Genomic DNA, 23,708 nt, shown 5'->3' on the forward strand with positions numbered 1-23,708 from the left:
CAATAATCCTTTCTTGTGTTAATTTTGGAACGCTTAAATTGCACAACTATCAAGAGCATTATTCCTCTCTTTTGAAGATGCGGACTCAATTCTAATCAGACTCCATGGGAAGAAAAATGAAATATTATTAAGTATGATTATTCTAAGCAAGGCTCTGAGAAAACGTCTGTGTTATAATCCAGGGATTTGAATAATCAGGTTGAAGATAATGGGCTGGGCCGGCCTAGGCGTAAATAGAGAGCATCCACTCATCCTCCCAGTGCTGAACTTAATGAACTTTTAATTGATGCGGTTTTGCAAGTCCTTTTGTCATGCAACAGAAACAAGCCTCTGCTGATGGGCCTGTTTTCCCGACTGGCTTCAGATTGGTTTACAGTAGGCCCTAAGTACCATGTAGTTAGTTTCATGTGTCATATAAAATCTGCCCAGGCACAACGACGCCTGCAACTAAAACCTTAAGTGCATCCACAGGAATCACTCACTGGCTTTGCACTTCCGTCTTAAGGAAGGAGGAGAAATTCAATCACTGCCGGTTTGACACACCAAAGACGAGGCACGTGTTCCTGCTTTTAGTTGTCTCAAAGAACACTCTGGCAGGGCGGGCTGGGGTTTCTGTTTGTCTGAACAACATCCCTGATATGACCAGGGCCTGAGTCACTCAATCTGTCAGTGCACGTTGTTTCCCAGCCCACGAACTGTGATGCATAGATAGAGATATACCCATGTGAGCCAGGTCATCTTTATTCAATGATTTGCTTATTTAAATGAAATGTGCCTGATCTGTATCTGACACAAATTCCCAATACAGTGCTGCATCAGTTTTGTAAGGGGGAGCATCCACACACAAAGCACTTGGCCCACTTTACTTCCCAACAACCATCAGTAACCACAGCTCGGGGACTGTAACACAGCAATCTGTTAAAGAGATAAATAATCAGATTTGGCACAGCACTCCCATCTCTCTCTTGCCTTTCATTTGTCTTACACCAGAAAAAAATGGTAATTAAATCATTTAGTTTAAGGCATGCAGTGGCACAGAGAAGACGGTAGGAGAGGATAAAGTGTAGGGCCTAGAGAGTAAAAAAAAAAAGGGGGGGGGGGCATAGGGGAATAGGCTAACATCAGCACCAGCGATGAAGGAGAGTGTTGTGACTGGTTTCACAGACTCTGACCTATAGCATGGCGGACATCAATCTTCCCACTTTTTGCTGATAGATTGAGTCCATCAGCACACGATGCCATAGGTCATGACTTGTTTATGGCCCAAAGCATCTCATCAAAAGAAGTGAACTAGAAAACAACTGGCTACCAGCTGTTGAAGCCATCTTTGTGTGCGGTTCCTCCTGTCTGTCTACACATAAACACAGCGCAACACCTGGAAGGTTCGCACATTTTCTGTCTGGGTCTATAGGCACTTTAATGTTCTTTCTCCTCTAAAGGAAGCTGATGACACGGTTTTCCTCGTCGCTGTTACAAGATCATTAGAGTGTTCTTCCCCCGGGCTGCCTGACAATAATAACATCCTGACAGACCTGTCGTGGGTGCAAGAGTCAAATTTAACACAACGCAGGGAGCTGCTGAGCTTTTTTTTTTTTTTTTTCTCCTGAACATATTCTCAAATGGGAAAAAACCCCATGAATCCTACACTCTTCTCCTATTACACTAATGTAGCTCATTTGGTGTAAATTCTGTCATTTACTACTGTTTAGCTATCCACCGTTTAAAAGGGCTCTTCTGCCGCCAGCCCCTCACCGCGCTTTGTGCTCACTGATTCCCAGCGCACTCCACATTTCAATATCTTATTAATACAGAATTAACCAACAAGCCCGCTCGCAAAGAATTAAAAAAGGATCTCTTTAAATTAAAAACCAGCGTTACCTTCACCAGTCCACACATTTCCTTGTTAAAAACTCATTATTATAGGTCTTCCGCCATCTATTTATTAGCTGTATCAAAACAGAGGTCTTAATGTGAATGCATAATTCATAATTGAATAAAAAAAATTCTGACTTTAAAAAGAGGGAGAAAAAAAGCTGCTAACCACATTCATGAATGCTTGACTGCTTCCTAATTGCAATGCAATTATCACATGTTATGAACAATGTGAACTCTTAAGCAAGTAATTATAACACAAGGAAACCTGTGACGACCTTTAAAATTTCCTACTTGAGGTACAGTTTTACTAACATTGATACAAATGAGATTTTAATCTGAACATTAGTTTGTTTAATCCTGTAAAATTGGCACACCACGGTTAGATTACTTTCTTTTTTACTAATTCATTTTACATTCACTTTTAAATCCTGGCAGATGGATGATTGGCTAAGCAACGCAAGATTTTATTATTTTCTGTATTTATTTTTCCTCTATCCTTCAAGACATCCCCTGAAGTGGTAGCATTAGACATTATCTCTTATTGAATCTATGTATATGAATGAGATTTTAGTGGCTGGAGTTATTCCCACATGGCAACACAACAGTTTGTGGTGTAATGAATCTCCCTATCCGGCCTGCTGTCTTAAAGCAGGGCTCAGACTGGAAGAGAAGCAGCAGCGCTGCGCTCACGAGCCACCAGCAGCACAGGTGGTAGCGATATAGGCCAGTCCCCCAGGCTCTTGTAGCTGAAAGTTGTGTGTCTTGTATAGTGCCTGTGTCCATATGGCTGCCTGTCTAGCTCTTTTCGCAGACGCTGCCTCCACACAGGCCGCTTTCTCTCAGCCTGATTGTGGTTAGCTGTGGTTGCGCGCCTCTCGCCATATGGAAGATGTTGTAAAGTTTGTTTTTCAGGGATGTTCCCGCTATTTAGACTGATTGTACGAAGCCACGCGCTCCCCATAGATGCGTGCTTGTCAGCCCCTGGTGACATGGATTGGTCAGTAGATAAATTGATACCAGGCGGGGATGTTTACAGTCTGTGCACGGTGTGAAAGTGCCTGATGCTTTCGGGAGTTTCATGTTGTGGAACAGACTGCTCCAGGTGGGCTCTGGGACATGAGGCAGCGGGCAGCGACTGGGGGAGCCCCCTTGCAGTCTTGATCAAAGTGAATTACAACATGGCTCAGTGATACTAAATAATTACATATTGATTTGGTTGTGCCATCACAACACGAGTCCCCTCTTTTAAGAGAAGAGCAAGCAGAGATCACACAGGTACACTGATTCCATACAGGCCAAGGCTCGCAGATCAAGTAGAAGTCAACCTTTTCTTCAGGTGAAGCAGTACACACAGGGAGCTGCTGACCTTAGGCATCGGCTTAACCATCGACGCCGTCGTCCCTGACCTCTTGCCTCATGTTATGTGACCACAGGCCTGTAACTCTTTGTTTTTCAGAAAAGTTGTGATCCGTGTTTATTGATAACTGTCTCTCCTTGTGTGAATTTCTCCTCCAGATCCACACTAGAAGAGCATTCCCCCCACAGTCATCCTCTCTATGGTCATGGTGTTTGCAAGTGGCCTGGATGTGAGGCAGTGTTTGATGATTTCCAGTCATTCCTCAAGTAAGTAAAAGTCATAGTCAGAGGTACGCTTCTATCGCACTTTGTGTGTCCTCGCGTTGGGTCGATTACACGTTTCATGACCCCCAGCAACTCAGAGGCACTACAGGTGCAGCTGGTTGTTATCCCTGAGTGTCGATGCCTGGGTTGGCCCTCTTTTGACAAGGGTACTGTGGTGGGGTCTCCTTCTGAGAACTGCATGGGCCTCTAATTCCTGTGATAAGTACAGTTCCCATGGTGACGGGGGCCGTTTTTCCCAAACAAACAACGGTAGGATGTTTATCTGTGGCAGCCCACACTTAGGGCGCTCTGCATGTTTGCCCTTGTCACTGGACAGAAGGATTGGTGTGTGTGTGTGTCTCTGACTGCCTTGCTCAGCTTTTTCTATCTTTCTGTTAGTTGTTTTTCAGTTTTTACTGCTCCTCTCTCTCGTTTACTTCTTTGACTTGTTTTTTTTTTTTTTTGCTTTTACCACAGCACTATGTAAAAGTCATCCATGTATACAGTAGACTCAGACAGCTGCAGCTACGACCGCCTCACCCGCTGTGCAGCATCTTTCCAGTGTGAACAGGTTTCACTCTGTCCAGCCTGACACAGGCCTTTGTTTTGCACCACGATTCGATGTCTGAGTCAGACCCCTGGTTTACTAATCAAGCCGGTGTGCAGCACACTCTAGGTAATCCAACACATAACAGCGCCATGGTTACGGGGAGGATGAAAACATCTGCGTCGTGGCAGTAGATCAATGGCTCACTGTCACCCCAGATTAGTCGCACTTTAAACAAGATATGACACAATTCCATTATCCTAAAACAAGCACTCAGCGAACACACGGTTTCCTCACAGACGCAGGAGAGAAAGGTGCTGCAGAGGGGACGCCTCGCAGGCTGCTGAAAGTTTTCACCGTCTTTGTCAACATTTTGAATCCGCTTTTGATCATTTGTATAAATCCACTTTGAGCGCAGTTTGCATTTGAGAAGCTTATCATACTGGATTGTACAGTACAGTCTCTGTATAAGATGAAAGAGAGGCAGTTACTTATTTTGATTTTAATTTAATAAACATCCTGTTGAGAGTGAGTTATTAACCCACGTATTACACACACACACACACACTCACACTCACAGACTCGCATATTTCAGCTTTGGGAGTGACCCCTTAAATCCATCACTATTTATTGTATTCTGACATTGCCTCACCCTTTGTTTATAGAAGAGAGGGGAATTAAATTCAGTGCGCCTGGTAGAGCTCTGCCTGAAAAAGTCTCCAAGTGCACTCTGCTATGTTTTTACAAGTGTTTTTATCATGGCAACATCTTGTTTACTTTAGTTGCCTGCTCAAACTGCTTGGAACATGTTAAGAAAACATTTGGGGAGAGTCTCCACAAAGCTGCCTTTGTTTAACAGCAGGCAAGACTGCGAGCAGCTCACCAAGGTGTTAACTCTCAAACCCTTAAGCACTTCCACATGAAACCCAGCAACCGATACTGCAGGCCTCCAAAAAGAATCAAAAATATAAACAAAGAGCACATCAGACGTTATAAAGCTCTCACAAAAGTCTCCTAAGGTTGAGAGAAATGTTGAAAATATAAGTGTGTGCGTGTGTATGTGTGTCTGGTGAGTGTGTAGTCAGCAGAACACGGTGTACTGTGTACCAGAGAGAAAGAAAGGTGAGGAGGACTCTAACATCAACCAGATTTCAGCTCCACATGCCAACAGTAACAACCAACACAGGACTGAAATGTTGTTTTAAACTGTGTGTGTATTTATTCTATCTTTTAAAGAAAACATTACATACCTATGTGCACTATCTTGATAAATACAAAGCACCAAATCCCTGTTCCTGTTTTCGGGATCAGTGCGCAGAAGGGTGTGGTTGGGTTCATAGCAGCCTGGTGTTTTTATGGGGGTCAAGACCCCTCTCTTCAGTGTCCAGTCAGAGGTCAGAGCCAGTGAAACACTGCAGTGCCCTCTAGTGCTGCTCTAAACCACAAAAACCTCCCTCTCGCACCTCAGCACCTTGTAGTAATTGGTTTGTAAGTTATGCAGCCCTGTACCGCCGCAAACACACAAACACACACACAAATAAGACAAACATAAAACACTATAAAAAATAAAATAAAAATACATTTTCTATTAAATTGAAAAAAAAAAATGGAATCTGTAAAGTGTAAAAAATAAAAGTCATCACTATTTTTTTTAAACATAAATTTTCAAAGCATTTTTAAATGTAAATACTACTGTACAGATGTGTACATTTAATTTGAAATTCCACCAGGGAGTCAAGAAGATAAACCTTCCTCAGAGACAGCCTTAAGCTCTGGGTTCAGTCTATATAATTAGAAATTGTAAAGAAAGAAAAAAAAAAAAAAAGAAAGACGGTTGGCAAACTAACTGATATGTAAAAAGCCGACTGTTACAGGGATGTCTGTTTAACTTGTTTTATTGTGGCAATTTACATTACGGACGATCATCCTGCCAGAGAGCTTTTAAAAGTGGCTTCATTTGAAGTCCAGAAAGTGACACATGCCAACGTTCATAGTCTCTCTCGATGTCAATTCCCCGTATCCCCTGCTCCCGTGTCCAGACACTCCTCTCAAGGCTGCATTAGGGCCATTTGAATATTTCATTTCCTATTAATTATGCACTGTGACTCTCCATGTCATTAGAAGAAATAAAGTGGAATGTAACAAAGGATGAAAAGAAGCAGGGCACATGTCTCCTATGAACAGAGAAATTCCAAAGCTGCTCACGTAGACCACCCTTCATTGAAAATTCAGTCTGTGCCAGTTAAATTGAAGCTGAAACGTCTTTACCTATTATTTTCTTCTTTCAAATTTAGTAAGATGTCCTGAAATGTTTACCAGTTTCATTTTCCGAGCTACTTAATTAAATGGGCATTTATTTGACTCAAGCAAATGGAAAGCCTAGAGAAGTCTGAATTGATTTCAGCAGAGGGAGGTTATTGCCCACGCTTTCTTTAAATATGCCTTTTTAATTTCTTTTTCGCCACAATAATTAACATCTAAGGGCTGAATGTATATCACGGTCATTTTGGAGAAATGTATTATCAAAACACAAAAGGAGGACCCGCAGGTGGGAAGAGACCACGTTCCCCGTAAAGATTTAAATCGTTCACCTCCAAGGTTGAAAACGCCGCAGCTGAAGACAAACCTTCACCATTTCAAGCAGAGAACTATCAATTTTCCTCCCCCCCCCCTCACATGTGTCTGTTTTCTGAGTGTATGTGTGGCGTTTAATGCACAAATGTGTTGTCTGTACATAAAGCAGTGGCGTCAAATTTATTGGGCCATCATAACGCCAGCGCTGCCACTGCGCCTTCACAGGTTGACTCTGGCTATTTTTGATTTGCAGTAAATGACAGAAAAAGTGCATTTGAAAAGGCAGACGCGTTACACACCTCTCTGCCGTCTGCCGGCGCCAGCCTGGTGACAGTGACCTACATGGTCACCGAAGATGTGATATAATTTATGATATATATAATATATTGGATCCATTAGCGAGCATAATGAAGTAGTGAAATGAAAGGGTATTTGTGAAATCAGTTCAAACATCCTGCTCGGATTATGATTAAATGATTAATGAAATGCCCCTGCATAAGCATTTTCAAACAGTAATTCATGCGGCGGCTGATAAAATTCCTCCAATCATATTTCCTTCACTCGTGAACCTTATCTCCACCATTTTATATAAATCACAGGAAAAAAAAAAAAAAAAAAAAAACCTGCCTGCTGCCCGGCAAGCTACTTATTTAGATTAGTTATAAATGTACAGGAAAAGAGAACATCTTCCCAGTATAAAATAATCACGCATAATTATATCCATAATTCAAGTTTGTGACAGATCCCATCTCCTCGTCCTGTTGTCCTCTGCATTTGGCTTCATGACTTTAATTTGAACGACAAATTAACACAAAAAAACACGACCCGAAAGGACAAATTCAACCTGAAGAAAATGACATCAGGGAGCTGCTGCATAATTTAGCAAAGGACTCCAACCTGAAATTCTTGAATGATTCTTCTTATCTGTGAGCTGTAGTAGGAGCAGACATGACTGCCATGAAATATTGAGTGTCATTCTCGTATGTAAAAAGAAGTGTTTCCTCTGGTCCTGCAGCCATCGTGTGTGTAATCTTTTGCAACCCGCTGTTTGTTTTATGTTGAAGCTCTGCATAATATTTACCTAAACGTTACCACATATTCTCTGTGCATTGTGCCTCAATTACCAGGTTGCGTCATTGAGCCAGACATCACAGGACTTTTCGTTTCTCACATCTGAAAGGCTACAGACGGTCGACGTGAAACTGACATCAGTTTTTTGTGTGTTCTCTGTTTTTTGTTTCGCAGGCATCTTAACAATGAGCACGCCCTGGATGACAGGAGCACGGCCCAGTGTCGGGTGCAAATGCAGGTCGTACAACAGCTGGAGCTGCAGGTATTGTCTCCGGGTTTGTTTTGGCCCAAATATTTATGTGTCGTCTTTTCCTGACACTTCCTCAGTGTCTGCTCGAACCCCTCCCTCGTCCGCTTGATATCAGCCATGGGGTCACTCATGGAGGGTGGGGGGGGGCGGGGGGGGCAGAAGAATGAAATAATTTTGTACGTTTGCAAGTTAACCAGTCATTAAAAATGTGTTATGTATGCAGCCCGGAAAAGATATATGAAGGACCCGGGGCTAAGTAGGGAAGATAATTACATTTTGAATTTTACTGGGGTTTAAAGTTATTTATGACTTTTAACTGTTTGGCACCAACAATAAAACACCCGGTGGAATGAAATGACTGTGTGTGCAGCAGTAGTGTGGAGAGATGCTCAGTGTTGAGTGAGTTAAAGGAACAGAAAGGTTATTGTAGCCCACGACACAAAACTGTTGATGCAGTAATCAATGGTTTTATTACTTTGTCCCTTACAATTGGTCTTGAATGGTCTTTTTCTGTGAGAAATGTGTGTGTACATTAAAAAATGCACTTATGGGAAAAAGGTTCACCGTCATTCCATTAGAGAGGCTTTATAATGGCCACTGAGTCATATGTGTGTCTCTGTAATGGTGAATATGACCACTATGCTAATGTAAGACTGCACTTATTTATTGGTATTACAGGGAAAAGTAAATCCAACCATTTCATTAAACTGTATTTTTATTAATTAGTGGCGGCTACAGTTGCAAAGTAAATACAGCGAGGGCTGTATGTAATGTCTTCCAGATTTCATGCAATATTCGCTTGTGTTTAGCCACATAATACCCAAAAATGACTGATAATGACTGTAAAACAGTTGTGGTTTACAGAAGGTTAACCTTAAACAATGAGAGTTCAGTTTCTCAAACATTACACCAGACCAACGTCCTGTTATTTCCGCTCTGCTGGTGTATTATCCACAGGGATAGAGTGAAGGTTTATCAGAGACAGACTTCCTCTGCATGCAGCCTATCACCATAATTCAAGCTGGCAGCTAACACAGCGCTGAGTTTCAGACAGGTAGAGAGGGCCTGGGCTTGTTATTGGCAATGAGACACAGTAGACTTTAACCTTGAATTGGAGACAGTAGTTAGATTCTCTTGAAGTGCAGAGGTGTTAACAGAAGCATTTTAAAAACAAATAATTAGACGGACGATTTGTTCGAACACGCTCGTCGTGAGAGATGACATCACTGCAGAGGGATGTATGGAATTAATAAAAACACAGATAAAGATTTTGCTCATTAAAAATGTAACATGCTCCTTTTTACCTCATTACAGCTAGCGAAAGACAAAGAGCGTCTGCAAGCTATGATGACGCACCTTCATGTCAAGTCCACGGAGCCCAAAGCCACCCCACAGCCGGTGAGCAGCAACCCTGTCATACATCTCTCTCTTGTCCCTCCCCCATCCTTTTGTTTGTCTTAATTGGCACACATGTATTCATTAATCCCTTCCTCCATCTTCTTATTTATCCGCTAAATAAAAACAGCTGTTCTCTTGAGTGAGGCAGTAAATATTGTTTGGACCACATCTGCTGACATCCGAGATTCAGTTTAGTGTCTGTGATGAACTGGATGCACTGCTCTGTAGCAGCTTCAGAGAGGCAGCGCCTGTTTGGACAGAGAGAAAAGATGAGAACGCACCGGAAAATAGAAATAGTAATAAAAGATAACAGATTATATTTTACAAATAGATGCAACATGATTTTTAGTGCTTTTAAAAGCAAAGGGAAAAAATACTTTCCTGCCAGTTAACATATATATAAAAAGAAACATTTATTAAATGCCAAACAAACAATACGTATGTTGAATAATCAAAAAATAAGAAAAAATATCGCTAAAGTGGAACAATGCTACAACTGAATATAACCATTAAAATTATAATATTTCCAACGGGCTGAACATAAGATATTATTGATAGATTGATACGTAGATATAAGATATTGCTTAGTGATGTTGCTAGCTGAGGTTAGTATAGGTGGTAGTAGCACCTGCTGATTTTGATTTTTGATATTGATTTTGTTTGAACACAGACGCTTGTCCCTGGAGACATTTCAACCCCTCATTTGAAAAAGTTATCATGAATTACCCTCCGTGATTTGACCTTTGTAATTGGTCAAATCAGATCTGAATGGAATCTTGGGGTCAAAGTTAATAGAAAGATCTCGACAGCATTTTTCACTTTAGTTTTTTAATTTTAACTTGAATGTTATTTAAATTGAGTTTGGCATGGAAGTCAGATTGCACTGTTACTGTTGTTACTGGACTGTGAACAAAGGTAATTTTACAGAAATTAAAATCTTGCAGGATGTGAAAGGAGACGCAAATGCTTGGAGTATATGTGGTTTACTGGTGATTCGCCAAAATCTGCTGGAGGTTAGACACTGAAATCCTTAATAAATGTAACAGCAAATCAATGTATTATCTTTGTGACACATTCCAAACATCATGCTTATCACTCTTAATATATGCCATGCTCTAAAGCCCACTGCTTAATCCCTTTCCTATAGGGGCAGGGGCTTAACATATGGCATTTAAGTGTCTGCGCTATTTTGTCTTGTTTAAGAAGGGGCCTCACGACCATAATTCAATCTGTATGACAGTTCATTCAGAGAGCCAAATGTGTAAAGATCATTTCACTGCAGGGTGTGAATCTGAAATCACACACCCGGACGCACAATATACATGCAGGCGTCCTGTCTCTGAAAACTCTGTGCAGCTTGGATCATTTATTTACACTCAGAGAGGTGGCTATTGACGTGCGGAGGCTGCATGTGCGCTCCACACAGCGCAGCCAGTCAACATAAAGCGCCTGGAGATGTTGAACGACAATAGGCTGTCTGTTAAAGCTGCGCCTGTGTCACACACACTGATTGTGTAGATTAGAGTGCAAAACGAGGGCTCTGACACAGGGACATTTGTATATGAAAAGTGGTAGGGGCGGCAGATAGCATCTTGAGTTCGCTACCTCTCCTCTCTCCCCGGGGCCTGAGAGAATAGCTGTGTCAGAGCTCAGCGTTAACACTCTCAAGGGGGCGAGCTGGGATTTTTATTCAAATAAATAGACTCCCATTCTCCAGCACCGCTTTTCCTGCTGGGAGCTGCTATGAAATGCTATGATAAATATGTCTGGCTTCGGCTGGGTGAGTGGTGGCCTTACACAGGTCAGGGCCAGCGGCCCCACTCAGGCTTTAGTAAGATTGCAGCATCAGAGGTGGCCACCAAAATAAAAAAAATAAACCCTCCTCAGAGAAGATGCTGGATGAAAGTATTCTCAGAGCTGACTGCAGATAGAGACACTCTGAAGTAACAATTGTGTTCTTGCAGTAATTACTAGTTCTGTTTTTGTGCTGTTCTGTGCTGTTGCATATAATAAAGGCATGTTTAAGTAGCCAGCTGTCATAGCAAAGCATCTCAGATGAGTTTGCTGGTTTACATTTAGTTATAATTAAAGACAAACAAACTGATACTGTGCATGCACAACGTCAAATGAATAGGATTCATTTTATTATTCTGAGGTGGATGGGGGCGGGGGGGGGATCAAAACAAAATGTGCCACATTAGCAGTGTGTGTCTCTGTGTGTGTGGTTGCGCCTGTGTGTGTGTTTGTGTTTGCCTCTGTGTGTGTGGGTGGGTGTCTGCACTCGGTGTCACTAAGCATTCTTGTCAGAAATCTGACCTTTTACGCCATACATAATTAAGGAGGGACTTTTTGTTTATTTTCTTTAGCAGCTTGCCGAGTCAAAGCCAGTATAATTAGATCACCAATTACCATTTAATTAATTTCAGTCTGAAGTCTCATTTTGTCTAGGCACTGGAGTGAGCCCAAATGGTGAGGCAAACAAAGGCAAGGCTATTACCAGCCTGTCTGGCCTATTGTTGAAGCCTCTCTGTGTTTATGGCCAGGGAATATGGATGAAACATGAAACAAAGCCTGCTAATCCACAGGAAGAGAAGTCAACACCACAGCCCCATTCTATTGATAGCATTGTGTCAGAAACACGCAAACCCAAGTGTGATTTATTTTGTTCATGATTTAGAATAACACATCTTCTGCTGCTACTGTTGGTGAGGATGTAGTGTGCACTTGTGCATCCCAGCAATAATCCAAATTATTTGGGCAGACTCGGCCAAAAAGGCAGAGTTCAGCCTCCAAGACATAAATAGACATTGTGAGGACTTGGACACATGTCTGTTAAAATGGGAGAGTCAGAAAACACAAAGCAGAGCGGTTTACAGCTTAATAATCAATGAATGTCTCTTTTTTTTTTTATACAATAAGAATATGTGTAAAATAAAATAAAATAAAATAATGGACGTGTCAGTCTTAGATGTCTTTATTATACCTGTTGGTGATGAGTGGTAATTTGGTAGTCCTGCATTTTTGTGTAGAGTCAGATGTTAAAAACCACCATCACCTTCCCGACATCTGATCCCTTGTAACCAACAACTGATGTCAGCAATGAGACGCGTCCTCCCCTTCTCCAGCTCTTTATTTCTCTCTCTCTGTTTTTTTTTTTTTTTCCTTTTTCTTTTTCTCACAGTCTGAAGTCATGTTTAATTTGGAAACTGGCCTCCTTCGGCAAATTAGCAATTAGAACAATTTTGTGGGAATATGTATATGTGTCATTAGTTTTCCTGCCAATTAATAGCTGGAGCAGGGGGTCAGGCTAGAATTTTCCACTTGACTGCTGCTTCAGTACGGAGGCTTGGCACTTGGCTCGGAGCCGCCACAGCTGCTGGAAGCCATGCTATACCTTTGGAGCACTTGCCATAATTAGTTTACCTTGTAGCCATTATTACTTAAATCCCTCCTTCTCCTCAGCCCACCCATCCCATCCACACACACAGGCCTCAGTGGTGAAACCAAATATTCTCTGCACACCGCTGTCCATGAAAATGCCATCTTTACTGCGGCCATCATGGCCCTGATGATGGAGGTCAGTCATATACAGTAGTTAATCATCAGATCACCTCTGTAAGCAGCTCCTAATTAGAGTCCTCATTATAAAATTTCAGCTTGTAATTAGCCCAGATTGGCTTCTTCCTCTGGCTGCCTTATTAGCAGGGCTGCTCAGCGGTTGGTGAGAATCACACTGTCATTTTTCAGAGCTGTTCGGGCCGCCCATCTTCCCTTCACTACTCAACCCTCACCGGTTACCACGCTGCAGAGGCCACAAGTGGGGGGAATTGATAAGGTGGGGTGGGGGGGGGGGGGGGGGGGTGTTGTCCAAACGGGACAAAAGATTAAACAAAGGCGGCGAAACAGAAAGCTGGGAACGGGCCTGACACGGCAGCAAGAGGGAGGGAGGGAGGGAGGAGTGTGAAGAATGGAGGAGGTGGAGAGCGGAGGAGTGGGGCTCCAGGGTTGTTTTCCAAACATTTAGCAAACGTTCATGGATCATCTCAGGTCCCGCCTGCAATTAGAGAAGAGATATGCATAGTCAATGAGGTGTCTGAGACACAGGGGTAATTAGCGGACTAACTGAGCTCCTGTCTGTCTGTGTGTCTCTGTTTGTTCGGCCCTGGTCTGACTTCCTCTCCTCAGCTCAACCTGGTGTCCAACGTCACATTGTCTAAGTCGGCCCCAGAGGCCTCTCCTCCTCTGAGCCTGCCCCAGACCCCCACCACACCGACAGCACCCCTCACACCGCTATCCCAGACCCACTCCGTCATCACAGCCAACAGCCTCCACAGCGTGGGCCCCATGCGACGGCGCTACTCTGAAAAGTACAACATGCCCATCTCTCCAGGTACTGCAGGAAGCACACACACAGTCACACTCATCTGTCCTGCTTAATAACCACATAACCACACATGCTGCATCTGTATATACACACACAGCCACGTAATCATGCTATAATTTGCGTTATCAGCCTCTAATTGGACATTGCTGTTGACTCCTGATCATTTTATTCCATGTTGACACAGTGTGTGTTTGTTTCCTGTGTGCAGATATCAGTCAGAACAAAGAGTTTTACATGAATGCAGATGTTAGACCGCCATTCACGTACGCCTCACTAATAAGACAGGTAAGGACTCTGCTTGAACTTTTAATCTATTTGATTTGGAAAGTAGCCGGCAGAGATACAGCTGCTGCACATTCTGCTATTCGGAAGGTCACAAACTACTTTTTGTCCGTCTTCTCTCTCTCTCTCTCGCTCTCTCTGTCTTCGCTTCTTGTTAAAAATTTTTGAACACAATTTAAACTGAGGGGCAGATTAACCGTCTTCAAATGAGTGCAAGAATGCGTACGGGATTCAAAAAACAGCCACATATGACAATTGCATTTGATTAAGCATTTCAGTGGCTGTGATTATTACCAAATTCATTTCACACAACAGTAGGGATGAACCTGTTTTAAGATGGCCAGTCAATTATCGCTCGGCCGTAGTAATCTGGGATCTCAGGAATTAATCTGAGCCGGCCATAATTGCTGCCCTGTAATCTGCCTGAGAAATGTTTTCGCTTGCCCTTCATTTACACCCACAAAAGGAAATATATTCAAATCTGCCGTTTTTGAATAGAAAGTGCAGAAGACTTCTATAAACACAGTGCACTTTTTACATAGACAGTTTCTTAGCTGTTGTCTGTGTTTTCCTCAAGAGAACACACAAACCCGCATGCCTCTGGTGAATTATTGATCATTTTGTGAAGGAAGCAAAATTGTAAATGTTTGTTTCTGTCACTGTTCCTCATCCAGGCGATCCTCGAATCTCCAGAAAAGCAGCTAACACTAAACGAAATCTACAACTGGTTCACACGAATGTTTGCATATTTTAGGCGCAACGCAGCAACGTGGAAGGTAATTCTGCTGTTCCTCCTGACTCTTTCAGACCAGCACCAGAGAAGAAGGAGACATTGTGTTGATGTTAGGCAGAATTAAATGATAGCCAGGCATAATACCTTCAGAAATGAACCTTTACACAAATACATAACAATCCCCCACTTATTCTGTCCAAATGAACCACCCTTTAAACAAACACACGAACCACACAGAGAAACCAAGCATATGTGCATTCTTGTAAAGAAGAGAACGAAATAGAAAGGGTGGGTGGCATTAGTTTAACATAGCAGTGCTCTGCCAGTGACTCCTGGCTGAGTCCCTCACACTCACTTCAGAAGGGAACACTCTGTTTTCTACCAGGCCACAAACACACACACACACACACACACACTCACACACACACACACACAAACACACGCATGCATGCACAAAATGAAAACAAAACATTAGCCTTAAAAACGAAATGACTGGAGTCAGAGAAAGTGAGATTTTAATGGGAAAGACAGTGATGAAAGCCCCTTCTAAACCTTAGCTGATCCCCCCCACACACACACACACACACACCCTGCACCACCCCCATTCTCCATGAGCTCCCACACTTACTGACAGCCCTTCCATAGGGGCACATTGGTGTTATAAACACTGGATTCCACAACTCTCTTTCCACTCACACATACACATACATACACATACACACATGCACACACACACACACACACACTTACTGTATACACATGCGCTCAGTATAGCTATTGGAATAAAAAGGGGACGATGTATGCAGGTCTACTTTCATACCTAAATGATCTGGAGTGGACTTAAAAAAAAATATCAGGAATAAAATGTCAGTTTATAACATCTCACACTGTTCAGACTGTCTGAATGATAAGAAAAAAGTATGTCACTAACTCCATTGTCATGGAGACCAGTAAATATTTACGTGTTGTTTAAGTCATTTGAAACTCAAGGACCATTTACTGCCAATAACATTCTGGTTTATTTATTGTTTTCATTCAGGTTTCTTCCAGTGCCTGTCAAAATATTTCTTCTTTGAAATGAAATTCTTCCCATGCAGACATGTTTACTGTACTGATAGCAACCTTTTTCTTCTCTCTTTGTCTTTGCACCAACTGCAGAATGCAGTCCGGCATAATCTTAGTCTTCACAAGTGTTTTGTGCGAGTAGAAAACGTAAAAGGGGCTGTGTGGACAGTCGACGAAATAGAGTTCCAAAAGAGACGGCCTCAAAAGATCAGTGGGTAGGTTCGGCCTTTTGAGCTTCGACTAGCGTCTGTCTCACCGTTGACTGATGGGAAGAGGCTGCTGCTGCTGCTGCTGCTCCATCTCATTGTCTGTCTGCCATAACGTCCAAAGTCCCCGCTTGCTTTGGCGTGCCTCCCCTTCATGCTTTCAGAAGCCTTTTGGTGATGCTTCATAACCCACAGTGGCTTATTTTCATTTTGATCCTCACCCTCTCCCCTCGTCTGTCTGTCTGTCGTCTGTCTGTCTGTGTGTGTGTCCGTCCTCTGTCTCTCCTGTCGATCACTGCATCTGCATCTGCCCCCCCCTCCCCCTGCTGGTTTGCTTTCCCAGGGTGCCATTCGCACCAACCTTTCCCTGCATAAGTGCTTTGTGAGAGTAGAGGATGAGTTTGGGTCCTTTTGGACTGTTGATGATGACGAGTTTAAGCGCGGCCGCCACATACAGCGAGGCCGCCCTCGGAAATACGCCACTGATGAGAACTTTGATGAGCTGCTCGTACAGTAAGCACTTCCTCCTGCCCTGCAAAACCCCCTGAGGCCCCCCCCAACCTCACCTGCATGCTCCCCACCAGTGTTGCCATCATGCTTTTTGTGTTTAGCTCGCCATCCATCATGCTTTCACAAGATCTACCTCCATCAGCTTAGTCCTTCTTCCCATGAAAGTGGTGATAGTTGTGTGGTATTGTCAAGTGATTGAACATCTCAGAACTATTGCCTTAATCTCCACATTACTACACCAGTAAATGTATTTAGTTCTTATACAAAGTGCATTGATTTCTTTTTATGAAATAAGATACTGTAGCCGAGGAATGCATGCTAGGTGAGACACGAGTCTGTGGTTGTAATTCAATTTCTCTGTTTGCAGAAGTCCAGCCTTAGTGAAGAACATCCAGACCAGCTTGGGCTATGGTCCCACCCTCTCTGCTGCCTTCCAGGTAAAAATAAAATGTGACTTCATCCTGTAGCTGCCTCACTACCAACTTCGAAAGAGAAAAAATAAAAGTCTCTGTCCGTCTCATAAGCGCAGTCACCCAGTCGTTGTTTTGAGGGGATGTACTCGTATGAAAAGAGTGATGGGCAACTGAGAAAGTGCTGACAACTCTCTTCCGTTTCACATTTAATGCTTTGGGCTTCGCTTTTCAGGCTTCAATGGCAGAAAACAACATACCTCTATACACTACTGCTTCCATTGGAAGTCCCACCCTCAACTCCCTGGCTAACGCCATCCGTGAGGAGATGAATGGAGCAATGGACCATGGAAACAGCAACGGCAGTGACAGCAGCCCAGGACGCTCGCCCCTGCCAGCTATGTGAGTGGCACACACGCTTTCTATCTCCAACACAGTCTGTGTAAGAAAAGAGAATAAAAGGAAAGAGTTTCAACTCCACTGAGACAGTAATACTCTAAATAGATGTAGACAGCGCCCACCCAAAACGCACTAAAATTACCTAATGCATGGCATCAGATGAAATAGAAACAATGCCAGGGAGGACAATAAATAAAATGAAGAGGGATGATATTGGTGTGGTGTGTGGGGTCATGGCCAGAGCTGCGGCTGGCCTCCCTGCAGAAAAGGAAACTCCACCTTTTCGAAGCTTCCATCATCAGACCGTTCGGGAAGAAAAGACCGGAGCCCCTCTGTTATTTTAACAGCGAGTTTATGAACTCTCCTTTATGTGTCCTGCTGTCTGTCTCGGTCTCGCCATAATCAGCATTCCAATTTGTTAAAATATTTATAAAATGCCAGAACGTAGAGTGACAGAGCTGCTGGCTCCGACACGGTGCAACATGAGCTGCAACACATTCAGAAACGCCTCTGAGCCGCTGAAAGAAAAACAACACAAAAGCATAATTAGTCTGGAGGACATCATCCAAGATTCTCATGTAGGAAAGTTGCGGTCGGCCTGGAAACCGCAGCTCCCCGTTCACTTGTTGTATAGGAGTGTCTGCTAAGTTGTTTGAAGCCTAAAATAATACGGCGCACACTGCATCGTTTCCAGATGTGGGGGCAGACCACCGATGTGCAGCGCGCGTAGACTCGGGGATGGCCTCCTGAAATGTCTGAGCTTGGGGGAAATTCTGCCTGAAAACAAAAAAAAAAAAAAAAGGGGCAGTAATGAGCTCCTGGCCAAATGGAGGAAAGTGCCATCCCTAATCACTGTGAACATAGCTCTGAGCATGGCTGTGGAACAGGAAAGGCAGAGACAGGATGGGTGTGCTGGCCTGAAGGCAGCCTGCTTCTCCCTCTGCCCCTCTGCTTCTATCTTTAGGCTGATAGAGCTCGCTAACTCTTTCTCCATAATTATGTCTATAAGCTTTATGCAAGTACAAAATGAGTTAAAACTGTTTTCTTTTGCTTTTAAAGAACTTTATTCTCTTATTAACAAAACATACCCACCGTTTCATTCCTTCAGATTGAGCATTAAAGGTTATATACAGTGGCCCCATCAGTGCAAGTGTCCTCACACTCAGGGAATGAGCCTTAAACTAACATATGCAAAAACACCCCTGTTCCTCTTTGATACTTTGGCTCACACTGTTGCTAATACAAGTTCATCACCACAGTTAACTGTGCAACAACATGTGTTTTCCACATGTGCTGCCGCTCGACAGGACACAGCTTTTTAACACAGCGAAGAAACCAGAGTCTGTTTCTGTTAAACAGCCAGACGAGAGTCAGGTATCCAGAGAAGTCTAATTATAAGCAAAGTGTAGAATCAGCATGCAGTTCAATAGCATAATAATAACAATTTCATGTCTGCCCTGCAGCCACAGAGTCAGACCTGAGGCTACGGCACTTGTGGAGTTACTTTGATGTGAAAATGATAGAAAAGCTGACTTTACTTTTTCCCCTTTTTATAATTTACACCAAAATATGTCAGCTCATTAGCATACAAGCGTCTCCATCACAATAGTTGCAAATTACACAAGACGTCCTGGTGTGAATAAATCAAATGTGTGCTTTGGTGATGAAGAATGTGCCAGTTGTCCCTTGTTGTTGTAGTAAATGAGCCCGGTGCCTCATCCTGACACCGCTCTACCTCCACTACAGCAGCCTGGCACCGCAGGTTAGAGCAGCAAGTCCCCTGCAGCTGCTCATAATGTTTTTTTTGTTTTTTTTCCTCTGCCACAGCCAGGCCTCCTCTCCCCCTGCGCTTCATTCCTGCTCTGTTTCTGTAATGAGAAATTTGGCAGATCTCATCTCTTTAGTGGCTCTTTTGCCCAGGCTGTAAGCTGGGGGGGGGGGCTCATGTTTTTTGCCTTGTTTACAAGTGACAGCGTTATTATTCTCATAAGGGCTCTGTTTCTTATCACAGTGTTGTGCCGAGTGCGCCGCTGCTGCTCTCCTCGCGCGCCTTTCCTGCCAGCGCTTTTCTTCCCTTATTGACACTTGGTTGAAAATATGCATTAATTCTGGAGTTTAAAGCATGTATGGCGGTGTCTGGTCGCTGTGTTTGCTTGAAGTTGATTAATGATAGAAGCCGGCTCGGGGTCGTCCTCTGGAGACCCGCCTCGCAGGTTGTGCATGTTAACGAGCAGGAAGGGGAACACACAGCGCGCCGCTGATCCTCCGCCACCAGGAGGCTGACAACGGCAGCCCACTCGCTCCGCAGAGTCCATTCTCTCCTCTCCTCGTCTCACGTTGTTAATCTTCCTCATTTATCAATTCTAAGTGAATACCCTGTTGTCGGTTGCCATGAAAATAAAAAGCCTGCAGCTTTGCCGGGATTGGAATAGCTCAAAAGAAAGCTGAAATTATCATCAGCACCACTGAGGCCCCCACTCACAGTCTCACTGTAGCCAGACATTTGTTTTTGTTCCCCTGTTTCCTTCTCTATAAACAGAATCAGCACAGGTCTGTATCACTTTGTGGCTGCCTGTGTGAGAGGTTATAAAAAAAAAAAAAAAAAAAAAAAAAAGGATGTAAGAAAGTTAAGGATGGCAGAAGTGGAGCTACATTTTCACTCTCTTCTCCTCCTCCAGGCATCACATCAGCGTTAAGGAGGAACCACTGGACCCCGAAGACCATGAAGGGCCCCTCTCCCTGGTAACGACCGCCAATCACAGTCCGGATTTCGATCACCACAGAGATTACGACGACGACCAGGGCCACGACGACATGCTGTAAGGGTTAGCGCCAGCCCTCCCCAGCCTCAGAGGCCGAGGCAGTCTGGGTCATCTGGGAGACGAGAAGCGCTCCGCAGATAACAAACACTGAACTGCAGTCTCAGCCACTGATGACAGCTCTCAAATGTCTCCAAGTTAACTTTTTAGTGCCATTACAATACATAGCAAAAACACACACAAACAACACAGAAATACGCCCGACGTGAGGGTCCTCTTTTCTGATTCCTTTCTACTTTTGATTTAAGTAAAGCTTAAAAAAGTGAAAACTTCATTTCTACTCATGTGTCGGACGGACTTGTTTGGTACGGGGGCGACGTGCTCGCGGTCAGACTCTGGGAGACCCTCGCCGTGCAGCCAGGACGTACTGCACTCTGCGGACTGCAGGAGGGGTTGTGTCTCTCCCCCACCCACCCCCACTCCCTCTCTCTCTTTCTCTTTCTCTTTCTCTCTCACTCTCTCTCTCTCTGTCACAGACACACACATCTAACCACAAACTGAAGAGAGAGAGAATGACTGACATTTAATTTACACCGTGCTTGCGTGTGTGGTGTTGTGTTGTGTGGTGTGTGTGTGTGTGTGTGTGTGTGTGTGTGTGTGTGTGTGTGTGTGTGTGTAAGGGAGAACGAGTGCAGACTTCTGTTCATTGTCACTGCCTTCAACACTTCTGATTGGTTTGATTCCATCTAGGGTGGGAGGGATGTTTTTATTTGGGTGTATTTTTTGTTTGGGGGGTGAGAGGTTCTAAAATATCAACATAATGTGTCTTTTCCATCATTCAATGCTGTTCTTGATGTTGCATCTTTTTTTTTCTTTTTTTTTTTTTATTTCTTTAAACTGATCAGACCTCATGCCCATGCTGTGGAGATTCTGTGTGGTCAGCACTTGATGATGAATGTTTATGATTTCCTTTCATGTTGTTCTTTTAAACACACACACATGAAGCAGAATGTCAGATACCGAGCAGTATTTTTCTGTCATTTATTCCACAATCTTCCCAGCATAAGAAAAGAAAAAAAAAAAAAAGAAAAAAAAAGTCACCACCACTCTGAGGTGTAGCCCACCCCTCACCCCCTCCCTCATGAAGTCCATTGGCAATGCACTACTCATAATGAAGGCTCTCTCCACGCATCAATGAAGCTTAATTTAAGATGCGAATGAATGACAGAGAAATCATGCAGGTTATGGTTTATCCTTATGAAATTATACTTTAAAACAGCCCCTCACGGCAGAGCATGCTTAGCTGCAACAGAATTTCTGATCACTTACAAGCTCCGGGTTTTTTAAAGCAAAATGAAAATGTCAGGTGTGCACCGGCGAGATAATGATTTAGACCAACTAATTGTGATTCCTGAACACAACTGTCATTGTTAATCAAACGTGTCTGCTTTCCACGCTGTAATTTCATTCAGAGCTTGAAAGATAAACGTGCATTCCCTGTAGTTTTATTTGTATCACACGCATGACCAGTTTTAAGTTTTTTAGTGAGTGTTAATAATTGCACACCAGATGAAATGCTCATTTTCTTTCCTCCAAGGGAACAAAATCCCAAGACTTTGCAATAAGACCTAAACATTGCACATTCCAGCATTTGACAGCCATCAGAAAGGGGCCCAGACGTACAGTATATGCCATGTAGGGGATGTGGATGCCTCGTTGTTCAGTGTCACCCAAAAAGCCAATAGTTGTAGTCCACAACATTGAACTGAGTGAAATCCACATGTGGTTTTGTGACGCAGCGACAAAAAAAATTCCAGCCTTGATAGAGCTAAATTTTAAAGAGACCATGAATTTCAAGACTGCAATCAACCACTTTTAATTTGTTTTATTTATTATCATTATTATTATTATTATTATTTTATGTTTTATTTGGCTTTTTTTTAAGTTGTTAATGTGTTTTAATATCTTGTTCTGTGACTACCAAAGATAAACTACAAAGTCAATGTTGTGTGTTCCATGCAATAGCTGATAAGGCCAAATATCTCTCCTCCATTGTCTCCCATTGGACGATCTCAGCGGCTGCGGTCGGGCCGGTGGCAGACTGAATCGAGGGAAATGCTCCTCAAACTGGTGTTTTCATTCATTTTTATAATAAAAAAAAAAAAAAAAACCAAAGGGGGGGGTGTCTTGAACAGGACAGCTGCAGTAATTTTTTGCAGTGACCAAATCTGAATGGGAGGCGCTGATAGTCTGACTACATGATGACCAAATTAGGGAAACTTTTTTTTTTTTTTTTTTTTTTCTTCGTCTTTGGGCCAGTGAGTTGAAAAGGGAGCTTTTTTGGTCAGGAACAGATTTGTGTGCAACATAAAGGGTATGTAGAGAAAAGCTGATGAGGAAAAATATACTGGTAAATGGGAAAAGCTTTGCAGAGAACAATGTGAAATGGATTCTATACTTCAACTGGACCACACAATGATTCAATGTGTCTCTTCTTTTATTCCTTAACTTTTGTATGCTTTGAAATGATTGTATGCCACTTGTTAGGGGTTTTAGTGTCTTTGTTAAGATTGGCAAGACTTTATGATTGTGTTTAGTTTCTGTCAACTTATTACTTTTTATATTAAAAAACACTCCTGTCAACTAATAAGCTGGGTACAAGGTACTTTATGGCAGTTATTGTTATTGTTATTATTATTTTTTTTTAAGTTCACCGCTCATTAACTAAAAAGGAAAAAGGGCAATCTGTGGTTTCCAGAAGATGTATTTAATATCCAGGCAGCTGTGGGATGGGTCAGTTACAGCCGGGGCTAGGATCGTGAGAACAGAGCCGAGCTCATCCACAAACCCCCAGTCATCTGGCTGGTTTGTTTGGTATTCAAAAAGGAGGGAAAAGCGCTGGTTAGATTAGAACATTCTCAGCATGTGTAGCTTGACATTACTAAAGATAACAGCATGAGAAAACCGTTAGTACGCATACCTCATTTCAAACCTATAGGGAATGATTCAATTAAATGAGAAGAGAAATAAACAAACATTTCACTCAGTTGCACTTAGTTGTATGTCTTGCATGTGTAGTCTGATACTGTAGAGAGAAAAAAGTACAAAAAAAAAAAATAAGAAAAATGAGAAAATTAGAGCTTGTTTATCTTAAAGGTTTCATCCTTTTTGCCAAAACCAATCCAAACCTCAGGCCTTTTGTTCATGGAGATATCACCCAGCTGTGTGTGGCACATTCATCCTGTCTGTTCTCTGATGGGTTGTTTTAAGGGCGTTCCAATATTAGGTTGTACATACATGTCAGTATAGCCTTTGTCTTTTCCTGTCCTTTCCTCTCTCTCTCTTTTGTTTTTTTTTTTGTTTTTTTTTAAGATCAAAAAATACATTTGTGTTATGATGTTTGCTTTATCGCCACTGCTTTGTATTAACTATGAAATAGCTATGAGAAAAACTGCTGTATGTATTGGAATAGCAAACTGTGCTGCAAATGTATTTTACTTAGTAATCCTTGCTTTAAAAAAAAAAAAAAAAAAGAAAAAAAAAATCACATCATCCTCACAGACATCTGGGTGAGCTGGGCAGGGGCAGGCTGGGGGGGAGATTATCCCCGATTTTGGATTTTAAA

The 23,708-nt window shown here is 42.7% G+C and overlaps 1 protein-coding gene across 1 annotated transcript in view; it reads left to right on the top strand.

Annotated features, from left to right (window-relative positions):
* foxp1 (forkhead box P1) overlaps positions 1–20,597 on the top strand; it is a 147,048-nt gene extending 126,451 nt beyond the window's left edge. Inside the window, exons 12-21 of the mRNA XM_022744896.1 lie at positions 3,391–3,498; positions 7,862–7,949; positions 9,252–9,335; positions 13,521–13,725; positions 13,928–14,004; positions 14,676–14,777; positions 15,893–16,014; positions 16,883–16,952; positions 17,161–17,327; positions 20,003–20,597. Coding sequence (XP_022600617.1) covers positions 3,391–3,498; positions 7,862–7,949; positions 9,252–9,335; positions 13,521–13,725; positions 13,928–14,004; positions 14,676–14,777; positions 15,893–16,014; positions 16,883–16,952; positions 17,161–17,327; positions 20,003–20,147 — 1,168 coding nt within the window. The 3' untranslated portion in view covers positions 20,148–20,597. The remainder of the gene's footprint in view (positions 1–3,390; positions 3,499–7,861; positions 7,950–9,251; positions 9,336–13,520; positions 13,726–13,927; positions 14,005–14,675; positions 14,778–15,892; positions 16,015–16,882; positions 16,953–17,160; positions 17,328–20,002) is intronic.
* The last annotated feature ends 3,111 nt before the right edge of the window (positions 20,598–23,708 follow it).

The sequence above is a fragment of the Seriola dumerili genome, unplaced genomic scaffold (genome assembly GCF_002260705.1).
Source record: "Seriola dumerili isolate Sdu_G_001 unplaced genomic scaffold, Sdu_1.0 BDQW01000088.1, whole genome shotgun sequence".
Taxonomy (NCBI): domain Eukaryota; kingdom Metazoa; phylum Chordata; class Actinopteri; order Carangiformes; family Carangidae; genus Seriola; species Seriola dumerili.